The sequence below is a fragment of the Ctenopharyngodon idella genome, chromosome 13 (assembly GCF_019924925.1).
Source record: "Ctenopharyngodon idella isolate HZGC_01 chromosome 13, HZGC01, whole genome shotgun sequence".
NCBI lineage: Eukaryota > Metazoa > Chordata > Actinopteri > Cypriniformes > Xenocyprididae > Ctenopharyngodon > Ctenopharyngodon idella.
Genome location: NC_067232.1, coordinates 13363721 through 13386215, shown reverse-complemented (window position 1 = coordinate 13386215; position 22495 = coordinate 13363721). Strand labels below are relative to the sequence as shown.

At 37.2% G+C, this 22495-nt stretch overlaps 1 protein-coding gene and 1 long non-coding RNA gene across 3 annotated transcripts; one reads left to right on the top strand and one right to left on the bottom strand.

The window, feature by feature from the left end:
- The first annotated feature begins 332 nt into the window (after positions 1 to 332).
- LOC127525074 (uncharacterized) lies at positions 333 to 2492 on the top strand. Its single transcript, XR_007933244.1, has 3 exons — positions 333 to 449; positions 872 to 1031; positions 1127 to 2492. It is a non-coding gene; the product is annotated as an uncharacterized LOC127525074 (long non-coding RNA).
- Positions 2493 to 6630: 4138 nt separating this feature from the next.
- hif1aa (hypoxia inducible factor 1 subunit alpha a) lies at positions 6631 to 21868 on the bottom strand. Of its 2 annotated transcripts, none has more exons than XM_051917725.1 (15): positions 21613 to 21868; positions 16316 to 16506; positions 16087 to 16232; positions 15265 to 15349; positions 15067 to 15179; positions 14753 to 14952; positions 13485 to 13591; positions 13257 to 13404; positions 12890 to 13143; positions 9018 to 9214; positions 8788 to 8892; positions 8419 to 8651; positions 8160 to 8262; positions 7767 to 7875; positions 6631 to 7663 (listed from the first exon to the last, which is right to left on the bottom strand). In XM_051917725.1, exons 1-15 carry the CDS (start codon positions 21639 to 21641, stop codon positions 7500 to 7502), a joined length of 2184 nt encoding a protein of 727 aa, XP_051773685.1. In that variant the 5' UTR covers positions 21642 to 21868; the 3' UTR covers positions 6631 to 7499. The 2 variants fall into 2 exon arrangements, with proteins under 2 accessions (XP_051773685.1, XP_051773686.1); XM_051917726.1 differs by having other exon boundaries at positions 12977 to 13143.
- Positions 21869 to 22495: the final 627 nt, after the last annotated feature.

Genomic DNA, 22495 nt, shown 5'->3' with positions numbered 1-22495 from the left:
ATGTTTTATGCCGGATGCCCTTCCTGACGCAACCCTCTCTATTTATCCGGGCTTGGGACCGGCACAGAAGTCACTGGACTGTGACCCCCATGGCTAGATTATTCTGCTGAAATGAACGAAATGACTTAAAAAAAGATTCGATCATTTTGCTGAACGAGATTCAAAGATCCGAGACAGTAAAATGATCCGAACTTTCCGCTACTACTTTGCAGTGAAATACAGAAGGAGTGGTCTTGTTTCTGTTGCCCCTCTCCCTTGACTCGGAAAACGAAACTAATGTTTGAGCAGACAGCGCTTTGTGAAACTGAAACTTACCGTGAAATTTTAGTGGTCCTGCAAGAGCCTGAGAGCTAAAACGTCAACGAAGCGCTGGAGAACAACATTTCCTGAAATAGCCTAAAACAAAAAGCTATAGCTTTCATTTGACCACTGGACAAAGATCTAGGGTGGTAAGTCTGTCCAGTTTTTTAGGCCTATGTTTTAAGTAGAACTAGCCTACACAAACTGCGTTTTGCACAGTATTTTAAAGTAATTTTTCTATAGGAGATCTGATAACACTGATGAAAATGAAAATTCTATCTCAGTCAAACTATAACTAACCACAGAAAAACAACTGTACTATTCAAAGTAAAATGATCATAATGGATGATTATACTTATTTCTAAACTGAAGAAGATATATTTATATGTAAACTTGCCTACCTACGCAGTTTTGAAATTAACCTCTGTAAACTGTTTCCACACAGCTCACAGAAACAAATTAACATTTCAAATTACATCATAATCTGAGAATATGATAAATGAGAGGGGAGATTTAGGTAAACATTCTGCTATATGTAATGAACATGATTGATTATTTTTATCACTTCAAGGTTATAAAAGACCCCTCCACTTCTGATAACCCTGTTTATTTGGGGATAATAACTTTAATAATCTTCATAAATGACTGCTGTATATGATGACAGTGTGGATCTTCCGGGTGAATTTGGCCTACTACCGAAATCTCTCCACCCTCACAATGGACACTTCATTGTAAGTACACTCTGAAAATTATGACAAGAGGAAGTTAAACATAAATGTGTTTATTTATTTATTTACTTATTTTTATTTAAATTTATTTTTTTAAGATGTTACCGCAATTTTCAACCTGACACAGAAAACATAATGTCTGTGATGCATGATCTTAAGGAACACCCTTCTCTCCAACTTGAACTTTGCTGAGAGATTCCTTCGAAACCATCCTCTAAAACACAACTCAAACTTGTTGGTTAAAGGAAACTATTCTTGTGTACAAATTGGTGAAACTGCATATGTGACTTTTACTGTAACATCAGAAGACAACAAAGTCTTTGTGAATCTCTGTATTCGCGACATGTTTCATGAAAACCTCACAAAGGATTCCATTAAAGCCTGTCACTTTTTCAACCACTCTTGCCAAGATGAGTTTAAATCCTGTTTTACACAGGCTCAAGAAGCTGTTCCTAAAGAGGGTCTGACAGGACTACAAGTTATATGCAACAGGTTCTCAGTCACCTAAAGCACCAAACCTCACAGTTCATGCAAAACTGTGGAAACAAACTGTCAGTTAAAGCTTGAGAACAACACTGCTGAGGGTTTGCTGGACAAAAAAGCCTGGCTGCAGAAAGAGAAGCCCGCATGTCATGGTTTGATAGCATGTCTAGACTATCTCATAAAGCAATACCTTACCACAAGCATTGCTCCAAGGATCTGCTATAGATTTGTCATACATGCGGACAAAGAAATAATCAAAATCACTTCAGGTGGAAACGTTAACAGAGAGTATGTATTGCTACATGATCATGAGGGGGTCTCAATGTTTCCTCCAACATTGCAATAGAAGCTATGACAGCATTCCAGAATACTGCGACATAGTCTGTTTAAAATAAATATAATCACCGACATGATTAAATGAATTCATTATCTACATAATCACAAATCTTCACAACTAAATTGAAAGTTTGTTGAAAATATTAGCCCTCAAATAACAATGCCATTACCTCTTGAGTCAGTATATGCAATGCGTATCTTTTGTTTTGTGCTTCTTTTTTATTTGTGACAAGGAAATTTTTAATAGATTTACATTTGCATGCTTTCCTACTTCATCTGTGTTTGCTGACAAAAAAAAAATGTAGTACATTCTAGATTGTAGTAGATTGTAAAAATGTAGTAGATTCTTTGTAGTAGATTATTCTGTACTCAGATTATTGTTTATAATCTTTAATATCATAATAATAGACAATATGTAAACAGCTTGATTCTTTGTTCTTTGTAGTTCTATATCCTGCATGTTTTGCCTTGAATTTTATTAAGTGATGAAGATCAGTTCATCAGATTTTACTGTATACAGTAATGTACAACAAAATAATCATTTTAATAGTTATATAAAATAAGTTACAGTGAATTTAAAGCATAATAAAACAGTATAAAACAATTTGGTGTATGTTTCAATGACTAATTGTGTGGATAAATAAATGTTCCTTCTACTAAAACACATCTCAATTCTCAGTTAAAAATACCAGTTGTGTTTTTTAATTAATTACCTGACTTCCATCACCTGCTCTTTCCTTCTCTAGTATTGCTGTTTATAGAAAGAATGAAACATCCAGTAAGATGCAAAACATTATATTCAGTTACTTATTACGTGCATACGATAAATCACACACCAGTCTGAGAAAAAAGAAAAAACTATTTAAATGCCACATCTGCTAACACAAGATTGCCCTTAAGAGCATGTGAATACACACTACCCCTCTCCTTAACCACAAAACTTTTCCAGTAGGAATGACATCATTCTGTTTCATAAGGGTTGTGAATACAATATAATTGTTTCCACTTTTTTTTTTTTATTAAGCAGCAGATTTGACAGTTACATGATGCCTTGTATTAAAGGGTGATTTGCACTTACTTTTAAATGTCTTAGTTAAAACATGCTTTTTCTTTTCTTCTTGTAGCTCTGATAGTAACATGACGCCCCCTGCTGTCATGGAGGAATACTGCAATAAAACATTTTCTCTCAAATAAAAGACCACAATACTCTCACATTTCACGTGGCGTGACTCTCACATTTCTCAGCAATGTCCCAAACCATGCAAAGGTCAGAGATTTCAATATATTACATTACGCATGATTTTAAGTGTCGACAGTTGTCTCATTTGTGACATTTTTATTTCTTCTATGGTAAGAAACATCCGAGTCAAATAAGTTTATACTGAGAAAAAAGTTAAGAGAATTCAATTATGTATCTGAGCTATAAAAAAGCAACTTCTGAGCAATAAAATTTTCCTCTGAGGAGGAATAGATTATATACAAAGGAATGAATGATGTAGTTATAGAGTAAGAGAGATCTGATTTATTACAAATCATAGTTTCACTGTTTGTGTGAGGCTGGGCAGACAGGCCTATGAGGTTTTTCTGCTGGTGTGTGTCCATAGAAAACAGTAAAGCTTTCACATGTAAAAGAATTTTATAACAGGTCCTCTGAGGACAAATAGTGTGTGTGTGTGTGTGTGTGTGTGTGTGTGTGTGTGTGTGTGTGTGTGTGTGTGTGTGTGTGTCCCGTGGAAGAAGAGTGATGTGTGGGTAAGTGTGTTTAACAGACATAAGTGAAAACAGGCCTGCTGGCTGTCCGCTGGAGCTCAGTTAGAGCTGTGGAAGAGATAGACATCTTCAGTCAATTACACATGCTTTTGTTTAGCATTTGATCGATATACCATGTGCAGTCATCAACTGCAGGGACCCAATTTGTGAAATTGTGTGCATTTGCTGTTATTTTTCCATGCTCACTTCAGACATTGTGTGCGTATCTTTTGTTTTGTGCTTCTTTTGTGTAGCACTGATCTTGGATCAGCTTATCTTAAAGGGTTAGTTCACCCAAAAATGAAAAGTATCCCATGATGATCTCAACCTCAAGCCATCCTAGGTGTGTATGTCTATCTTCTTTCAGACGAACACAATCTGAGACATATTTAAAAATATTCTGGCACTTACAAGCTTTATAATGGTAGTGAACGGGGGTCGCGATTTTGAAGCCCCCAAAACTGCATCCATCCATCATAAAAATAATCCATACAGCTCCAGGGGTTTAATAAAGGCCTTCTGAAGTGATTTAAAACTTTATTAACTAAAATAACTAGCTTCTGGCAGACGACCATACGCACACTGCGCAAGTCAACTCGCACGTCGACTCAACCTCGTTTTAGAATTCTAATTCGTGACTGGTGTTATGTTTTGCTCTATCCTCTACGCTTACTCTTCCGCCACAAATCGATTCGTACGTCCGTCTGCCGGAAGCCTAATAGCCCTCCGCTACATGGAGCCTAATTAAAGCTGCGACATGAAGAGCACAACATTCCACATTCATCTGAGTTCAAATCGCACTAGTGTCCAAACCTGCTCCTGGGAGGCCACCGTCCAGCTAAGTTTAGCTCCTCAACACACCTGCCTGGAAGTTTCTAGTATGTCTAAGACCTTGATTAGCTGATTCAGGTGTGTTCAATTGGAGTTGAAGCTAAACTCTACAGGACAGTGGCCCTCCAGGAGCAGGATTTGACACCCCTGGTATTGTACAGTAGGCTCTGCATTTGATTTGAAACATGTTGTCATTGCATGTGATCTACAGCATCAGCTGCCCTGCTTCACTTCCATTCACAAATCTTCTGCATGGCCTTATGGGATAGTAAAGTGTCCATCGAATGCATACTTCTGAATCTCGCCGGAAATAGTTGGTCATCCGGGTACTTTTCGCCTGCTGTTTTATGAATACTATGAATTCAGACATACTACTCAACTCACATTGCTTCTATACTACTATAAGTAGGCAAATTCGGACACAGCGTTAGTTTTTTTCACATAATTTTGGAATTTTCAGTCTGCACACACTAATTGCACTATTTATACTACAAAATGGCATAGAATATTACATAAGAAGACTATGTGAATTGGAACGCACCTACTATAGCATTCTGAAGGGAATTGTACTTTGAACAAATCATTTGTGTGACACTGATAAAGACACTCTTATAGAAGGCGCTTCATATATAGAACATTTTAGGGATTCCCATCATGGGATTATTATGGATTTATTTTTACTTCTTTTTTAATTTAAAATAAATTTTATCAATTAAACATCTCTTAAATGTGCTTTATCACAAAAAAAAATTGAAATGACCTGTTAAACATGAAAGTATTATAGTCATTTAAGACATTTCTCCATATATATAAGCGTAGGCATAAAAGGGTTTTTATTTTTCGCCAAGAACCCTTTATTTAGAACCCCATTGAACCTTTTTGTTCTAAGAGAGTTCAGTCACTTGTGATGTGGCCTGCAGAAAGATTCATTGTAAAATCGATAAATCGATAAGCAAAGTGCTATAAACAGTTTAAAATTTCCAGTGCTGTTGGACTGTTATGATATAAATGTTTTATATCATCAGCTAATGTACAGAACTCCGCAGTACAGTTGAACAACCACCAATCATACACTAACAAACCCGCTGCTCCTGCTGGGTAAAGCTGGTCATTATTGTGAACAATCAGCCTCACTGGACATGTTTATGAGAACAAACCGTTAAATAGAAAAACAGTCCTTTTCTTGCCTTCATAAAACTGGTTTGTTTGATTGAAGTGCAACAGTCCATAGAGACTGAGAACAGCCCTTTCCATAGCAACAAAGGCAAGAATCATGGGATTTTCCCACTAATTCAATGAGGGCCATTCACTCAACCTGGATGACAGACACAGATACAAAATGGTGTGTATAAAGTTACCGAGAATAAAGCCATTCGCCATGAGTAAGTGTTTTCCCACAGAAATGTGGAGGGGACCTTCTGAGGTTTTGTGTGTCTCGCACGGCACATAAAGAGCCCATGCAGCGTCCTGAGCGATGAAGTAAGTCCTTTGGCAAAGCCATTTGTAATTGAAAACAGTTCTTGTTCTGTGTTGTGTTTGATGAACACATACATTTGTAGACACTCTTGACTCACTCGAGAATGTACTGTTTATATACAGTAGGTTAGGTTTAGTGGTGTAGAAAATGGAAAAAGACCTTAAATTTGTTTTTTAATTATTTGATTCTAGACAAAGGTATTTCAAGAGTTTGCATGTGTAGGAACTGTTCCATGTACGTGACAGTAAAGACTTTACACTGATTAAAAAATTCTATTTTAAATAAACACGTCTTTTGAGCTTTCCATTCATCAAAGAAATCCTGAAAAAATAAAGATCATGGTTTACACAAAATTATGAAGCAGAACAACCATTTTCAACATTGATACTAAAAATATATAGTTCATGAGCAGAAAATCAGCATATCAGAATGATTTACGAAGGACAATGTGACCCTGAAGACTGAAGTAATGATGCTGAAAATTCAGCTTCATCATCACTGGAATAAATTACATTTTACAAGATATTAAAATGCAGTCAGTTTAAACTGTAATAATATTTCACAATATATATTTCAATATACTACTCTTTTTACTGTATTTTTCATCAAATAGAGACTTCTTTCAAAAACTCGCAGACCACAAACTTTTGAACAGTAGTATCTGTTCTATTATTTCTTATTTGAAGGCTTTAAATTAAAACCACACATTGATGTCTGAAGGCCGAATGTTGTTGAAAAACATTTTTTTTATTTGTCAGACATTACAATTTCCTGAAGACAATGTGACATGACAGGGAAGAACATGAGAAACACAGAGCACAGCGGCAAAGCTCACACTAGGGGTTGTACCAGATCTTATGCTTCCTATATGCCACTGTTAATGTAACACAGGAAACTCATAGTATAGGGAACACAAGATGCAATGCCCTAGATATATTCAGAGATTTAACTAAATAGAAATCTCTCGCAATAATAAGAATAGTTAGTAATAGTTTCAACATTAAGGTAGTAATGTGTAATGTAGGTAGTAATGTGGGTCGTTCTACCAATATGGGTCGTTCTACTCTCAAATGCTGTATAATATATTTCACAAATTTAAAATTAACAGCCACTTTAGACATTTCACAACATTTACACACAAATATATTGGACATGTAGAGACCTGAACAAAGAAAACATTTAGACATACCTTATACATACCTTAGACATAATTATAAAAACAGCAGTGCTAATAAAATAACATTTTCTGAAAGCTGCAGGTAAATTCATGTCATTTGTGCAAGAAAAATCTTTGTAGTTGTAACAGTACAATCTTATATAGAATAGAATATATATTCTCTTCTCTGTGCGTATTTCTAACCAGTAAGAGCACAGCTCATAATTGCTCTATTCTGTTTTACATTTCCCTTGTCATTAATTATTATTAATTAGCCTTTTCTTTTTGATGTCCAGCATGTACCATCTACCCATCAGAAGCAGAAGCATCCCATCTGTTTTGATTGCTCATGACTGTTTTTTGTTTTAATGGAAGTCAATCCATAATTCCACTGATATCTCCCTATTCATGGGAAAACACAAGTATGGCTTTTTTTTTTTTAAATAACTAGGTCCAAGGCACACAGTAGCTCCTCCCCCTGTAACAGGTGCTGCCGTCCAGTCACAGGCGCATTTACCTCACAGTCGTAACGGGTAAGCTGGGGGAGGGGCATAGTTATGGCTCCACCCTCTGACGATCTGCTCAACAATCTACTCGCAACATCTGAGGGAAAAAAACAGAGAAAGAGCACTTATAAATAAAAGAAAACTGGTCTCACAACATTCACAAGGATTTCACACACTGACTTGTCTCTATGGTGACATACCAGATGGCAGCAACAGTATCGTGGCGTGACGAATTCCTTCTGATGATGAAGCATCTGATTTTCTGATCTTTTTCTGGGGAAAATCAGTCACCACCTGCAACACAGACCCCTGGGAGAAAACACACATCAGTCACTCATGAACTCTTCTTATACATATGAATAAAATATGACTATATTTTACAGTAACAAATAGACCCATAAATTGTATTATTTGTCTGAAGGTCTGATGTAAACACCCTAAAGAGGTTTATTTTGCTATAATTTTGCTATAATGCCCAGCTGACTGCACATTATAAAAATGTATTTTTTATAATATTCCGTGAAGTGATTGACCACTCAGAATCAACTATTCCAGAGAGATATGCAATAATACACATTAAGGCTCTCACATACCAGCCTTATTGCTTCAGACAGAGGTATGGTCTCAAGTTTCCTCTTGAGTAGTTTCGGGTTGGTCTGACATTTAGAAGAAATATCACTGTCTTGAATAATTTCTCTAGAGAGTTACAGAACGAAACAGGAAGAGAGAAAGAACGGGCAACAGAAAACAGATTGTTACTGAATAACTGTATTTATTTGTACATCTGTTAAGAGTTTATTTGCAGCACAGATCTGATCAACAGAGCATGTCTCTCTGAGGATGAGGCCTCACCTGCTGTTGTCCTGCTCTGTGGCTCTAGTGTTCTGCTGAACGGTGTCACTGGACACCAAGACTGGAGGGGCTGCTGGGAGAGCAGGGGCAGTTTGCGTGCTGCTGGCGGGGGTCAGTTCAAGCGCTGAACCCGGGCTGGAACACATCGACTCAGCTGGAGAAACAGTCCGCAGCTGGAAATCATCATCCATGGGAATGTATGGAGCTAACATCTCCAGATCCAAACCCACTCCCTATAATCATCATAACCATCAGCACAATACAACATGTAATGGTGCACTACATTTTTTATGTTGTGTTGCTTGATATACTGTAAGTCATCTTGGACTTCTGTGTGGATGCAGTACATCATGAACCCATCTACTGTACCTGTGTATTAAAGTGTGTCTTGGACTCCATATCCATGGAAAATAGTCTTTCCACGTGATCCGGTTTTAGCTGGTCACTTAATTCTGAATCCACAGGGAGATCAACCTGAACATAAACAAACAACCCATTCATGTCACATTTAATATACATTTTTATATATAAAAAGATATATCAAGTACTAAAATTGTGAAAGGTATGAGATGTACTGTAAAATAGTGACTAGACTCCACCTGGGATCTGGAAGAATCAGAAGCAGAAGATTGTGGGAAAGGGAAGTCGTCAGGTTGTAGATGGGCTGTGGAGGCATCATCATCATTTAGGGAGGAGCAGGGAGGAGAGAGGGGTGAGAGGGGTAGCAGTACACTTGAAGAGGGCAACATGACATCGTTGTAGAGGGGAATATCTGTCAGCACAGAGATCGCTGAGTCTGCAAGAGATTAACATAAGAACGTTAAAATCACACATACTTTCTTATAAATGGTCAAGATATGAATAGAATTCATGTATAATTATGAAAAAAATGTTTAGTTATTGTTTTATGGACTGTGATTAATAGGATTATATGGCACGAGTCAAACAATGTCATGTATAAGGATGTGAATGTATGACATGACATGTATATTATGAAATTGTTTCATCAAAAGCGATCCTTTTCTCTAGATGTTTAATGTTGTATGCCCAACATCATGGATGCAGCTTGCTTTATTAATGATGAAATGTTGTGAGGTCATGTAACAGCAATGCAGCATATGGTTGTTTGAATTAAAATATTGTTGCATACTGCATGTGTCATATACTTAAAGTAAAAAAAAAAAAGTTTTATTTAAGATTATTTAAAAGTAGGCACTAGGCAGTATACAATATATACTACGCAATATGCTAATATTCCATTCAAACATAGCCAATTTGATGCTATCAAATCTACAGTATTTTCAGATAACACAACATCAACGCAATGAAAGGTACACAGAATTTACTGCAGAATGAAATTGCGTGAATGACCCTGAAACTTCCAGAACTGATGGTCTCATGTCAGAGCAACTAATACATTTGATTTAGATGAGTCAGTAGCTGTTTCCATCCACTTATTTTTAGGCAAATTTTGGGACATTGCATCAAAAACAATGGATGGAAATGCCAAGATGCGCATAAATTCTGATTAACTGGACTAATCAGAAGACCAATTTCATTGCACAGCATCTCACATGTTGGTTTGGTTATTCTGAAATGCCTGAGCCAAAGTCTGTCATCAAAATGATTTGGCAGGGCTCCAGATAAAAAGATTCATTAAAGGTGCAATATGTAATATTTAGAGATCGCTAGAGGCCTATTTAAAACAAAGGCGTAGCTTGATGACGCCAAGTTTGAGCACGGAATCTTGGGACGTGTGGTCTTCACCTCAACGGCCAGTGGAAAAGAATTGGGATAGGACTCAGGAAGAAATCATGTTCATGGATGCGATTATTAATGTTATTGTAGTATGAAGCAGAGCAGGACCGAGTGTTGTGGGAGCTGAATGAGGCCGCTGAAGCAATTGCGCAACACACGCCGCGAGCAGCGGAACTTTTATTATGCCACAGTCGCTGGCGCCGCTTCCGCTTTCCGGTCATGAGTATGAGGTAACGCAGCTCTGTTTATCATATTAGATACATTTGTGTGTGTTGAAAATGTTATAACGTTACTCTGTGCATTCGCTCGGTGGCTGCTATGAGACACACTGCAGTAAGCTAGATTGATTTTAGAATATCATGTTAAATGCTGGATGGCTTGTGTTAAATAGCATGCAGTTAATTTTAAAACATGTTGTATGATGGAGAAAATGCTGTATTACTAAAAATAAAACTGCATCTGATTATGCTATGTTAGCTACTTCACAAAATAGTGTTTTTCTCTGAGGCATGGCAAAGCATGGTACTCGCAAAAAATCAAGAAAATTAGATTTAAACAATAAGACTAAACGTGTTGAGCTATATAACAATAATTAGTTTTTCTGTCTATAAATACATCAAAACAACTGTTCCCTTGCCCATTAAAACATGTAAATATTAAAGCGTCTTTGGTGTTTCCATGGTTTCTACAAAATAAAACCGGAAACCGAGGGTAACGCGGGTATGACGCAATTGACAGGCGACTCCTCACACGTCCCGGAGCCTTGGTTAAAATTGCAATTTTCTCACGATTTACAAATAGTTGCAAACATTTGGGATATTGTAAGTACTCAAGTGAACAAAATATATAACACTGGCCTAGTGGTTTTTGGATATTTTACTGCAAAATTCTTACATATTGCACCTTTAAGGAGCCATTGGCTCCTATGGGGGAAAAAACAGGTGGCAAATAATTTTTTTAAGAGCCACACAACAATGAACTTAAAATGTTAAATCACTTTTAGTCATCCTGTTGTTTATATATCTCCCCTTTACAGTTTCAGCTTTTTCATCTTCTGACTTTTCTGGGAAATGAATGTCACTATTTTCACTTAATACCATTGTAGTTTTTGTTAATATTTTGAATTCGATTAGATTTTTATATTTTCTGCTTTCATTTTTTGTTAAGTTTTAAATTTTGTTTGTTTGTTTTTAGTTTTATTTTTTGTTGTTTTTTAACATGTCCGTTTAGTTTGTATAGATTTTTATTTTAGTATTAACATTTAATTCAAGCAATAAAAATTTTTTTTAATGGTTTTAGTTAACTATAATAACCCTGATGCTAGTAAAAATCTTTATATTGAATAATATGTGTCAAATAATGTTCTTAGTCCTTCCTTCCTGAAGCTACAACAGTTTACTTTGAATCAAATGAAAATAAATGTAAATATATGGAAATAAATATATTAAATTTGGTTTGTGTAACCAAATAACAAACAGGGGCAATTGATATACATACTGCTTGACTTTGATTACTTTGAAATACAGGACTCTTATTTTGAAATGCCTGTGCTTTACTTTTGCTGCTCATTCAAGTTCAGATGAGGATTAAAAAATTACGCTGCTACAACCGTTTACAACACAATATAATATAAATAATATAGAGTAAACTTTGTGATAATTGATCAGCATTAGTTCATAAGCAATCGGTTGACAAATGTGCGCTAATCATTGAATGCTAGCTGCCCTGAAGAACGCACAACAGCGCCATCTTTAGACTTTATTATTAATTTCATTAAATAAATGTGAGCGCTGCATGTTTTAATCACATTAGGGAGTATCGCGATTTGTTTTTCCATCCACAAAATATAAGACGCCTTAAAATGATCGTTTATACTCTTGTTATACTGTTTAAGGCACTGAAGACTTTTAATGACCTTAAATTTATCTGATGAGCATGAGCGGAGTGGAATAATGAAAGTAATTAGCATGTTTGATATTCAAAACGGTAAACACGCGATGCATTGTGTGTGTATCTGCAATCTGTAGAGCCGGTTTTCCCCTTTTGAATGACGAATATAGACGAATTTATATGAAGAAATAGGCAGTTGTCTCCTTTACGCAGGAGCAGAACGGTGTGTTCAAATGCAACTGTTTTGCACCGACGCAGGCGACGCGAGGCAACAACACAGTCGGCTTTCATCAGCTCTAGTTCTTTGGCGTCTGTTTGTTGTGTGAAATTTTTCCCTACCTGTTCATATTTAGGTGCTCTAACTCAGTGAAACATTCACACGCAGCAACTCATTTAATTACGTCAACACAGCAAATGATGTGATAGGCTACTGGTCACGGAACATGCAAATAACATGCAAATTTTACAGTCATAACGTGTGAATTTGTATGGTCCTCAGCAAAAAATATCACTCGCAAATTAATATTTTTTGTCGCAAATGCGACCGTTTTAGGCGCAGTCTGGAGCCCTGTTTGGTATAATTTCCTCCTACAACCGTCTCACACGACTGCGTTCCTAAAACACCAGGTATCTGCCTGCAGCAACTTTAATTTTTACTATAGATATTCTGCGACAATTTCCCAGGAAGTGGCAATTTTTTTCTCTGGAACACATGGGATGGAAACAGTGCTTTATTCGCAAATATTTTATGCACTATTCCAATTTCTCACATAAGTTAAATTTGCAGCTTTGGATGGAAACATGGCTAGTGTGGAGTTCAGACCTGTGCTGGTGATATCCAGCGTGAGGACAGGGTCTACTACAGTCAGTGCCTCTGGCTCCCCCTTCAGCCTGTCATTTAGCTCCTCACCCACTGACTCCTCTTCTTTTTCATCCCTCTGTTTTCCCTCCTTTTTCAACTCAGCCATGGTCACTTCAGCCCCAAGGGACTCCTCCTGGTGTTCCTCCTGTTCCCGTTTTATTTTTGTGCAGTTGGTTTGCTGAAGGGACAGGATTTGTTTGGGCTGTTCTATTCCACTGCAATGGATGAATGGATGAAAATAATGGCATTCATACAAACACAAGTACATATTGGTATTCAGGCAGACACACATTTAAACGAATACTAGGACTACTGTGTGAAGTCCCACCTGAGGATGTAGTTGACGCAGACCACACACTGTGGCTGGGAGTTTTTACTGTTATAGATCACAGTGGCCTGAGTCTCTGCCCAAACAAATCCTCCTGCTTTAGCCAGCAGTCGGTACTGTCCGGTACACACTTGTCCCTTTACAAACACTGCAGAGAGAGACATATAAAGCATTATGATATACCTTAATTTAGATCTGCATAAATGAACAGCATTTTAATGATCTTACGGTTGTGGTGTGTTTTGGTCATGTGGTCAGAATCCAGCGCGTGATAGTATTCATACACAGAATGCTGCAACAGATCCACTGGATCAAAACCCAACAGCTCTGTGATCCTGCAAACACACACAGGTTGCATCCCGCTCTGTGACACTTCAGCTTTCACAAGTCACCACTAGATGGCGAAGACATCAAGGCTATAAATCTGGCCCTTCAGTTCACAGACTCTCTTTGCATCAGAAAATGCATACTTCCCTACTAATGTCTCAATATGTCTCAATACCCAGTAGTCCTGAAAGCATGGGCAAAAATACCCAGTTGACCTACTTCACAAGATTCTAAAAAAAAAAACTTTAGTTTTGTTGTTATTAGGGCCCACCCAAGCCCCAAAGGGCTTGGTGTGCCCTAGAGCGTGAAGTAATTTGAATGCCCTTGAATGCATTTGAAAAACTTGGTGCATATATTGTAAATACTTGCACAAGTATATATGTACAAAACTCAGTGCACATATAGATCTCATCGAGCCGAACAACTTTCGCACTGAAAGTCTGACGCCAACCCAACAGAAAGTCGGCTAATCAGGGTTTTGTATGCGCAGAACTTTTTTAATACTCCTACTAGGGGATTTATGCAATCGGCACCAAACTCTGTCAACATGATGCCAAGACATTAGTGATGCTAAATTGCAAGTGGATTTTTGATATCTTGAATGATTCGGCATTGAATGGATGTGACTATTGTGAGTCAAAATCATAGCACCACCAACTGGCAGCAGGAAGTGTCACTTTCAAAATGCTTTGAAATTGCCCTCTTAATTTTATCCAAATTACATTTGATGCTCAAGAAACATTTCTTATTGTTATTAATGTAGAAAAAATTTGTGCTGTTTAATATTTTGTGAAAACCATTTTTTCAGGATTCTCTGATAAATAGAAAGTTCAAAAGAACAGCATTTATTTGAAATAGAACATTTTTTAACAATGAAAAAGTCAGTAATTTTTGATCACTTTTATGCCTCATTGCTGAATAATAGTCTTCACAAAAAAATCTCACTGACCCCAAACTTTATATTTGCCAAAAAAAACTTGAAAACCCCACATCTATGCAATGAACTTCAGCCATTTTAAGTGTGACTTAAGTATTCAAAAGTCCACCCTATAATAAATGATGCTCAGATGTTAGAGTCAGATGTTGCTGCTGTCAGCACAGAAGCATTTAGTTTTGTGCTGAGCTGGGCAGGTGTTATTGTACAACACTCAGAGGTGCTGGGACTTTACCTCTCATCACAGTAGGTGAAGCGCATATCTAAAGTGTGGCGGCTGAGGAACGTTCTAGAATCCAGAGGAGCCTCAATGTTTGCCGGGTGAGGAATAGACTCACAGATAAGCACCAGGTACGTTGAACACGCATTTTTTTCCTCACACACACCCTTCACAACACCATCTGCTGTGTGGATATGGCCCGAACAGCGCAGCACCTGTCAAAGAGAAAGGCTGATAGGGATAAATATGTATCCAAATTCACTGTATAGATGCTTTCAGAGTAACTGCTGTCACAAGATCAATAGTGAAGCTCAAGTAGGGGGTGGTACCTTCCAGGAGGCAGATTTGACATTGACAGTGCGCCCTCTACTGGTCAGTGTACATTTCATCCTCAATAGAAAACTTCTGTTTGTGTGCAAGTCCTTTGCTTTCTTGGACAGACCTGAAGGGGGGAAAGGGAGAAAGATGAGTGTGAGTGATCAGTGATCATTATTGTGATTGAGAGAGAGAAAAAGAGAGAGTATTACCATTCCTGTGTGCCAGCATTTCTCTGAGCTCCTCGTGATCACATGGATGAGTAAACTCAAACACACTGTGTCCAGTAAGGTCAATCTAAAGGGGTAAAAAATGGTTCAATACACATAATTCATGTCATTATTCACATTTCTAAGGCCTGGCTACACATTCATAGCTCCATTAGAGATTCAGTGTGACATCAGACAGTTTGCATCTTACAATAAAAGGTGGAGGACACATTAAATTGATCAAAAGTGATGGCAGAGACATTAATAATGTTTAAAAGATTTCTATTTCAAATAAATGCTGTTCTTTGAACTCTCTATTCATCAAAGAATCCAGAAAAAAATGTACAGTCAAACCAAAATTAATTCAGACACCTTGAAAATTTCATTCATTATTACAGTTTATTCACTATAGTTAAAAAAATGGCAATAAAATTTGATAAGATCTCAGAGTTAAACTGTGTCAGAAAAAATCATCTTAATTATGTCAGGTAACACTTAAGCAAAACATGGTCCGGTCAAAGTGTCTGAATAATTTTTGGTCCCAAATTTTTATACATTTTACTGGTAGTCCACTGTATGAATAATTTTTGGGTATAATATGTCACAGTTTACTTTATTTTGCTATCCTCACTTACATAAATGAACTATAGTGTCCTGCACCCACTTGTAAAAATATATAAAAAATTATATATAGTGTCTGAATAATTTTTGGTTCTAATTATTGTCAGTTAATGTTTTGAAACTAGAAAAAAAAAAAACTTCTATTGTGAGTCACACATGCATGTGCAATCAAGCCAAGATGTTCTGAAATACACCTAAAATCACCTGAGGTAGACCTAGACACTTGCTGACATTCTCTGACAGGTAGACGATGTCACCATCAGCAGAAAGAACCATGAGAAACCCATCCAGAGCTTTCAGATATGAACTATTCCACTGAGAGTCAAATTCAGTCTCCACATCAAGTACATCTAAAGAGAGACAGAGATGAACACATGCAGACCTACTAAATGAATTCACTGCATGATCTCACTGAACATTTGTCCTCTCTCACCTGTGTTCAGTAGTTTACGCAGACGCAGGTAACTGAGTGCGAGTCTCATAACTGATGCTTTATCCAGGTTAGAGGTGGTGCTGTGGGGAAGGGGCAGTTCTCTGGCCAGTTCATAAAACACCTCTGATTCTTTTCCTCTCCGACAACGTGCTGCATCTCGGGATTTCTCCTTCCTTCGCTCTGAACTCACCCTATATCACAAACACACACGAGTGTATAAATCATATCAGAGGGGCAATGCCTTCACCTGTGTGCTGTCAAACTGTCAAAAACATACATCATAGAGCTTTAAAATACACACATAGGTTTCACGGCGTATAAACCAGCTGCAAACATTAAGCAAAGGTGCAGTCGGGCATGCAAAATAAAAAAGGGTGCTGCAACAAATGTCGACTACAGGATGATGCCACACTAATAAATAAATAAATAAATATATTATAATGTACGTAGCTGTATTGTGTAGTGTTGTGTAATTTTGTTGAGGTCAGGTATGGCAATACTTCTGAACTGAGGACAGTTGCTTTATTAACAGACTCGATGGAGACACATCAGGTAAAACCACTTTCACACACACACACACACACGCGCACACGCACAAAGATCCTACTGTACAGTTACTGTTACTGACATCATGATGTTTGCCATGAGCTGTTCTCGGGGCAAATATGGAAAATCCAGAGCTCATAAAACATCCGTGGACAAGACTATTCAGAGATGTCAGCAGTGTTTAATCAACTCTCATTGATTTACATTACCTCCAGCTTTGTCTCTCTTTCAAAATTTAATTAAGGAGAAACCTTATTTTTCTGTCAGTAAGGGGCTGTTTACACGACACCGTTTTCAACTAAAAACGGAACACTTTTTTATGCGTTTTGAAAACGCAAACTTTTGAAAATGGTTTTCAAAGTGCAAGTTTTGGAAAAATGATACCGTTATCATCGTGTAAACGGCAAAAAAGCGGATCTGTGAAAACGGTGACGGCATGCACATGCACATGCGTATTACGTTTTTAGTCGTTTTCGCAGATCCGTGTGAACAGGGATCGCATGTATACTAAGAAAAGAATTTTCGTTTTTTCTAACATCGTTGTCGTGTAAGCGTACCCTAAATGTTTACGATTATCTAGGTCTAATTAGTGATGGGGATTTTCTGCAGGTAAATCGTTACGCCAGTAGGTGGCGACAAGTGACTAAGTGTATGTTAATGAGTCACTGACTCATTTGTTCAACAAATTCATTTAAAATGCTGATTCATTCAGAATGGACACAACGGTGTATTAACGGTGTAAATATGGAATAAAAAACTGGGTTTATCAATCAAGAATTTTACATTTTGTCATGTTACTAAAATGTTCCTTTAAAAAAAAACACTTCTATGGTCCCTTGTTACAGATACTTTCTTCTAGTTTCAGTTGTTGGCAGATATTCTACATTATAACTTCATTTAAGGATAAAATGTGAAGATAGATATTTCTGTGTGTGTGGTTCAGGTATACACCCTACATTATGCAGACAAAATGTCCCTGCAAAGACACCAATATCCAAAATCCTTGTCCTTGTGGAGACATTTTTTGGTCCCCATGAGGAAAACAGCTTATAAATCATACTAAGTGATGTTTTTTGAAAGTGTAAAAATGTAGAAAGTTTTCTGTGATAGGAAGGGTTAGGGGATAGAATATACAGTTTATATAGTATATCATTCATTATGTCTAATGATGTCTAATCAAACCATTATGTCTACGGAATGTGTTTGTGTTATTTTCGGTCTCTTGGGCCTCTCATGAGACAAGATATGGCTATACATTAAATGATGTAAAGTGTACACAAACATACACTCTTGAACTCTGAGCTCACTTTGAGGTCTCTACACTGATATAGTGCAGTTAGAGCGTCTGGATGCTGGCCAGCCTATCGCCTTAAAAGCGAATGCAATAGAAACCTTAGTCGTCTCACCCCTCTTCCTGTCTGTTTCTCTGAATTACTCCACCTGTTTGAGCATTATCTGCAAATGCTGTTTCAGATACAACAGAACAGTGAAGACAAAAAAAGGAAGTTAGTGATGTACCAACAAACACACAAGAGCTTTCAGTCACCCCGCTGGCCATTTCCTATTCAACAAGTCAATTAAAAATATACGAAGAGGCAAATGGGGATTCATGACGTCTTATTATGTATATGTACTTGAGATGCAGTGGACATGTTTAGCACAAAACAGTACACAATTGAAGGCCTATTACTAATACATTTCTATCATTCATTAGCATATCTGAGTAACCTTCACACCACAATGACCTTGACTCAATGGTAGCCATGCCTCATAGCAACATTATGCAGGATCGTGATTTAGGTTTTTTGTGTGTGGGATCTTTTCAACATCAGTAAGTGGTCGATAATTGAGGTTTTTTTTTTTTTTTTTACCAGATTATATCGGATATATTTTAGCCGATTTTGGATATTTAATTGAACAGGCTTATTTACCATTTTTTACCATTTAAATTACCATTTAGCACTCACTTTAAAACATACAACTACTAAATCTCAATATGAATATCCATTTTTCATACTGTACATTATAATGTTGTTATGCATTTAAAACAGCTGATTTTAGTTTTTAGGGTTTTATTTTTTTATTCAGACAAAATAAAGAAATTTTATTATTGACCATTTACCAGTTATCAGGAAAAAATGATAAACTTACTGTATATTTAAAATCAGTGCATCCCTACCTAGAGTTCATCATCATTGAAAGAGCAACTGTGGACACCTTTTTTGTGATCTGTCAAGATCTTTGACTTAAACCCAGAAAGGTTTTGCATACAGCTCAAAATTTTAGTCTAAATATACTGTTGCATCTGTAGGAGCTCTGTAGGAGGTTACCATTTACAATACAGTATAGTTTTGTAGGAAGTCACAGATGCTGTTATGAGATAATACAAAGTCTCACAACCGAACAGTAGCATGGTGGAAAATGAGCTAACCACAAACCCCTGCTGAGAGAACATTAAAACATCAAACAGCACCATGTAGTATAATTGACGACAAAGGACCACAACAGATCTTACACAACCGTTCTAGAAGTTATAATCCAATAAGGTTAAATTTGTTAACATTAGTTTATAGTTAATGCATTAGCTGAAATCCAATAAATAAATAAAAAAAATTAGTGGTATATATGTAGAAATGAACCAAAATTAATAAAATGCTGTAAAAGTATATTGTTAGGTCATGATACCTTATGCATTAACTAATGTCACTGAACTGACAGTTATTATAAAGTGAACAGCTTTGAGCCACAACTAAAATTGTGTATCTAATATACTAAAAAAAAAGGCAGTTATGCTGATATAATATTCTAGAAGTCGTCTCAGATGTGCTGAGCCAGACTGTGGAGAGCAGACAGACGGAGCCTTTAGCATGATCACAGCCCCCTCTGTGAGACGCTCTGTGCCCCTCAGCATGTTTTAATAATAATGATCCAATAAGCTTCCCGTCAGTCAACCTGTTCTCTGTTTTCCCTCCTCCTGACCAGTACAAACTGCTTTCTGCAGGGGACTACATGATTCATTATTTATAACCCACACACATAAGGCACACTTACTATGGTCTAAATATTTCAGCAAGGACAGTGCACACACGCTCTTGCAGAAAAACATCTCTGCTTAATGCATCTCCACTACATTTGCAACCTTGATCATTAGAATGAAAAATGTTAATGGGTTCATAACCAGAAATAATGCTTGATTCTCTCTTTCTGAACTTCAAAACAGCATAAGCAGAAACACTTACAGTGCGTGCGAGAAAGTTGTGTGTATAACAGGACATGATATAGGATCATGTCGGCTTTTCAATAGAATCTAGGTTAATGCCATTATCCTGTCCTTTAAAGCGCTCATGCAATATTTAGAGCTTCTTGGCATCCTGTGGATATGTTATTAGACATTATAACACATCCAGTAAATGCTAACACTGCCCTGCATTAACCACAGACCTGTTAATGAAATCCATACTAAAAGAGGGCCAGTTACAGAACCCACGACGAGACGTCAGGCAGAACATTATTCAAGCAAAGGTCAACATCCTTCATCAGCTATCTGATAAATAAAGTCTCTTCTATTACGAATTCTGTTTCTAAGAGGACGACTGGCTGGTTTGATAAGTGCAGAAGCAGCCTAACCTTTCTCAGCTTCATTTTACACCCCTGCGAATGACAGCAACGACAGGCCACAAGCTGATAGCACACAGGGGACCTTTACCATAGTGCCAAGAGGAGAGGTGTCAGCTGATCCAGAGCAAAACACAAGCGCTACAACAAAGGGCTTTCAGAGGAGAGCAGAGCAACACCAAAAGATGTCATTTTCATGTATTTGCACATTTAAAATGGGTGACACCTTACATTTTACACTTTACACAGTAATTCCAAATGGACTATATACATTTGGAATTCGATGTTGAATGTAATTTAAATATTATAATCAATTACATTAACATGTACATTCTAATGTTCTGTAAAGTGCTTTGCAAATCACCTCATAAAAACCAAAACTTGCTCAATTGAAAATAGGGTGCAAGAAATATGTTCTTAATTTCAAATGCTGGCTCTTGAATAGATTTAAGCACATAGCCCCACTCTTTAATTAAATGGCAATAGGCCGTATCTTCCTGTAGTGACTTTAAAGGAAGAGATGATCAATCAAACCCACTACACATAATATGTGATGTGGAGGTTCAACGGGTTTAGCAGAAATCCTTCAGCACTGCGCATGTGCAAAAATTGACTATTAAAATTGACAGACAAACCCAAACTCAAATCTGTAAGAGGACCAAAACGTGAATCCATTAAAAAAGAGCTAAGTTCTCTAGCCTTGAAAGTAGAATTCGATATCGTGAACGAAACGTTCAGACCGGCTTTGTGAACCGGTTCAACCGATTCATTGGAAAATTTGAATTAAACGATTCATTCACTGACTAAACGAACCACGGCGAATACCAGCGCAAATCAGTTGTGACTGAGAGTCAGTCCACTTTTCTAAAGCAATGCTGTTTTTTCTATAACTCCAATTAGTAGTCTGAGTTTGTAATATAGCAAAAAATCTTGCAAAACCTGCAAATGTGTGAAAAATACTCTCGTCACGGTTTCATTCATACAGGAGTATGAATTATAAATGTTACAACAGGTTATCCGTGGACAATTATAAAGATTACTGATAGCAACAACAAACAAAGTACAGAACAGAATTAAATCAACAACATTATTGCCAAAACAAGCCCATATATAAACAGAAACTGGTGCTTGTTTACCTTTTTTTTCCAGGTGCGACTGAATCCATGGTCAACCGGGACTCCAACGCACAAAAACCTTCGCTAAATCCCTTGTTCACTCGAATTATGTCCAGTCCTAAATGTGTGCTATACAGTAAGCCCAGCAAGAGTTCCAGTGTTCGAGTGATAAAGTTGAATTAAGTTGAAGTGATGCTTCGCCTTTCCTCTCTCGCTTTCTCCGCATCTGCCTGACGGGTCGCGTGGGCGCGCAGTCACATGCCTTGAAGTAGTCGGGAACGCGCTGTGGTGCTCCAGCGAGGATATTTTTGGAACGACAACCCTCCAATGGCCATTATTCGCTCCTGTAGAAGCTACCCCGTGCTCGCTGCGGTTGGATGTGCTTAATACATTAAAGATAATTGGATATTCAGAATTCATGAGGTCAAGTGTGATGGTTTCCAGCAAATAGCCTACATCAAGTGCCTATACCCAGAACGACTCTTACAAAATTTTGCATAGTAACCACCAATACGAGAACATCATAGTTACGCAGTTTACTGCAATTCATCAATCTAAAATCTGATTAAGTCACTTTCAGATTATTTGCCATTTTGTTCAATTTTTTTGATGGCAGAAGTGGCTAATAGTGGCCAACATTTCAATAACAGTTTTCAAACTGGGGACCCCCGGGTGGTCTCTAGGGGATGCTAGGGGGTCCATGGAAAAACAGTGTAAAAAAAAAAATAAATAAATAAAAAGGATTAAATAAAAAGGGTTAAAATAAATAGATAAATAATTAATCTAACAGTTCAGCTATAATGAGTTAAAAACTCAATATATTTTCAGAATAATATTTTAGACATACACAACAGTTCTTTCTGGTTCTGGAATCTGAGAGCCTTTTCCAGCCATGCTATATTCT

Excerpts from the sequence above, each read along its gene's own strand:
- hif1aa (XM_051917725.1), bottom strand. The coding sequence starts at position 21,641 with ATGGATTCAGTCGCACCTGGAAAAAAAAG. Across the intron at positions 16,233-16,315 it reads GCGTAAACTACTGAACACAG|ATGTACTTGATGTGGAGACT; the intron begins GTGAGAGAGGAC and ends GTCTCTCTTTAG. Across the intron at positions 15,350-16,086 it reads AGTGTCTAGGTCTACCTCAG|ATTGACCTTACTGGACACAG; the intron begins GTGATTTTAGGT and ends TTACCCCTTTAG.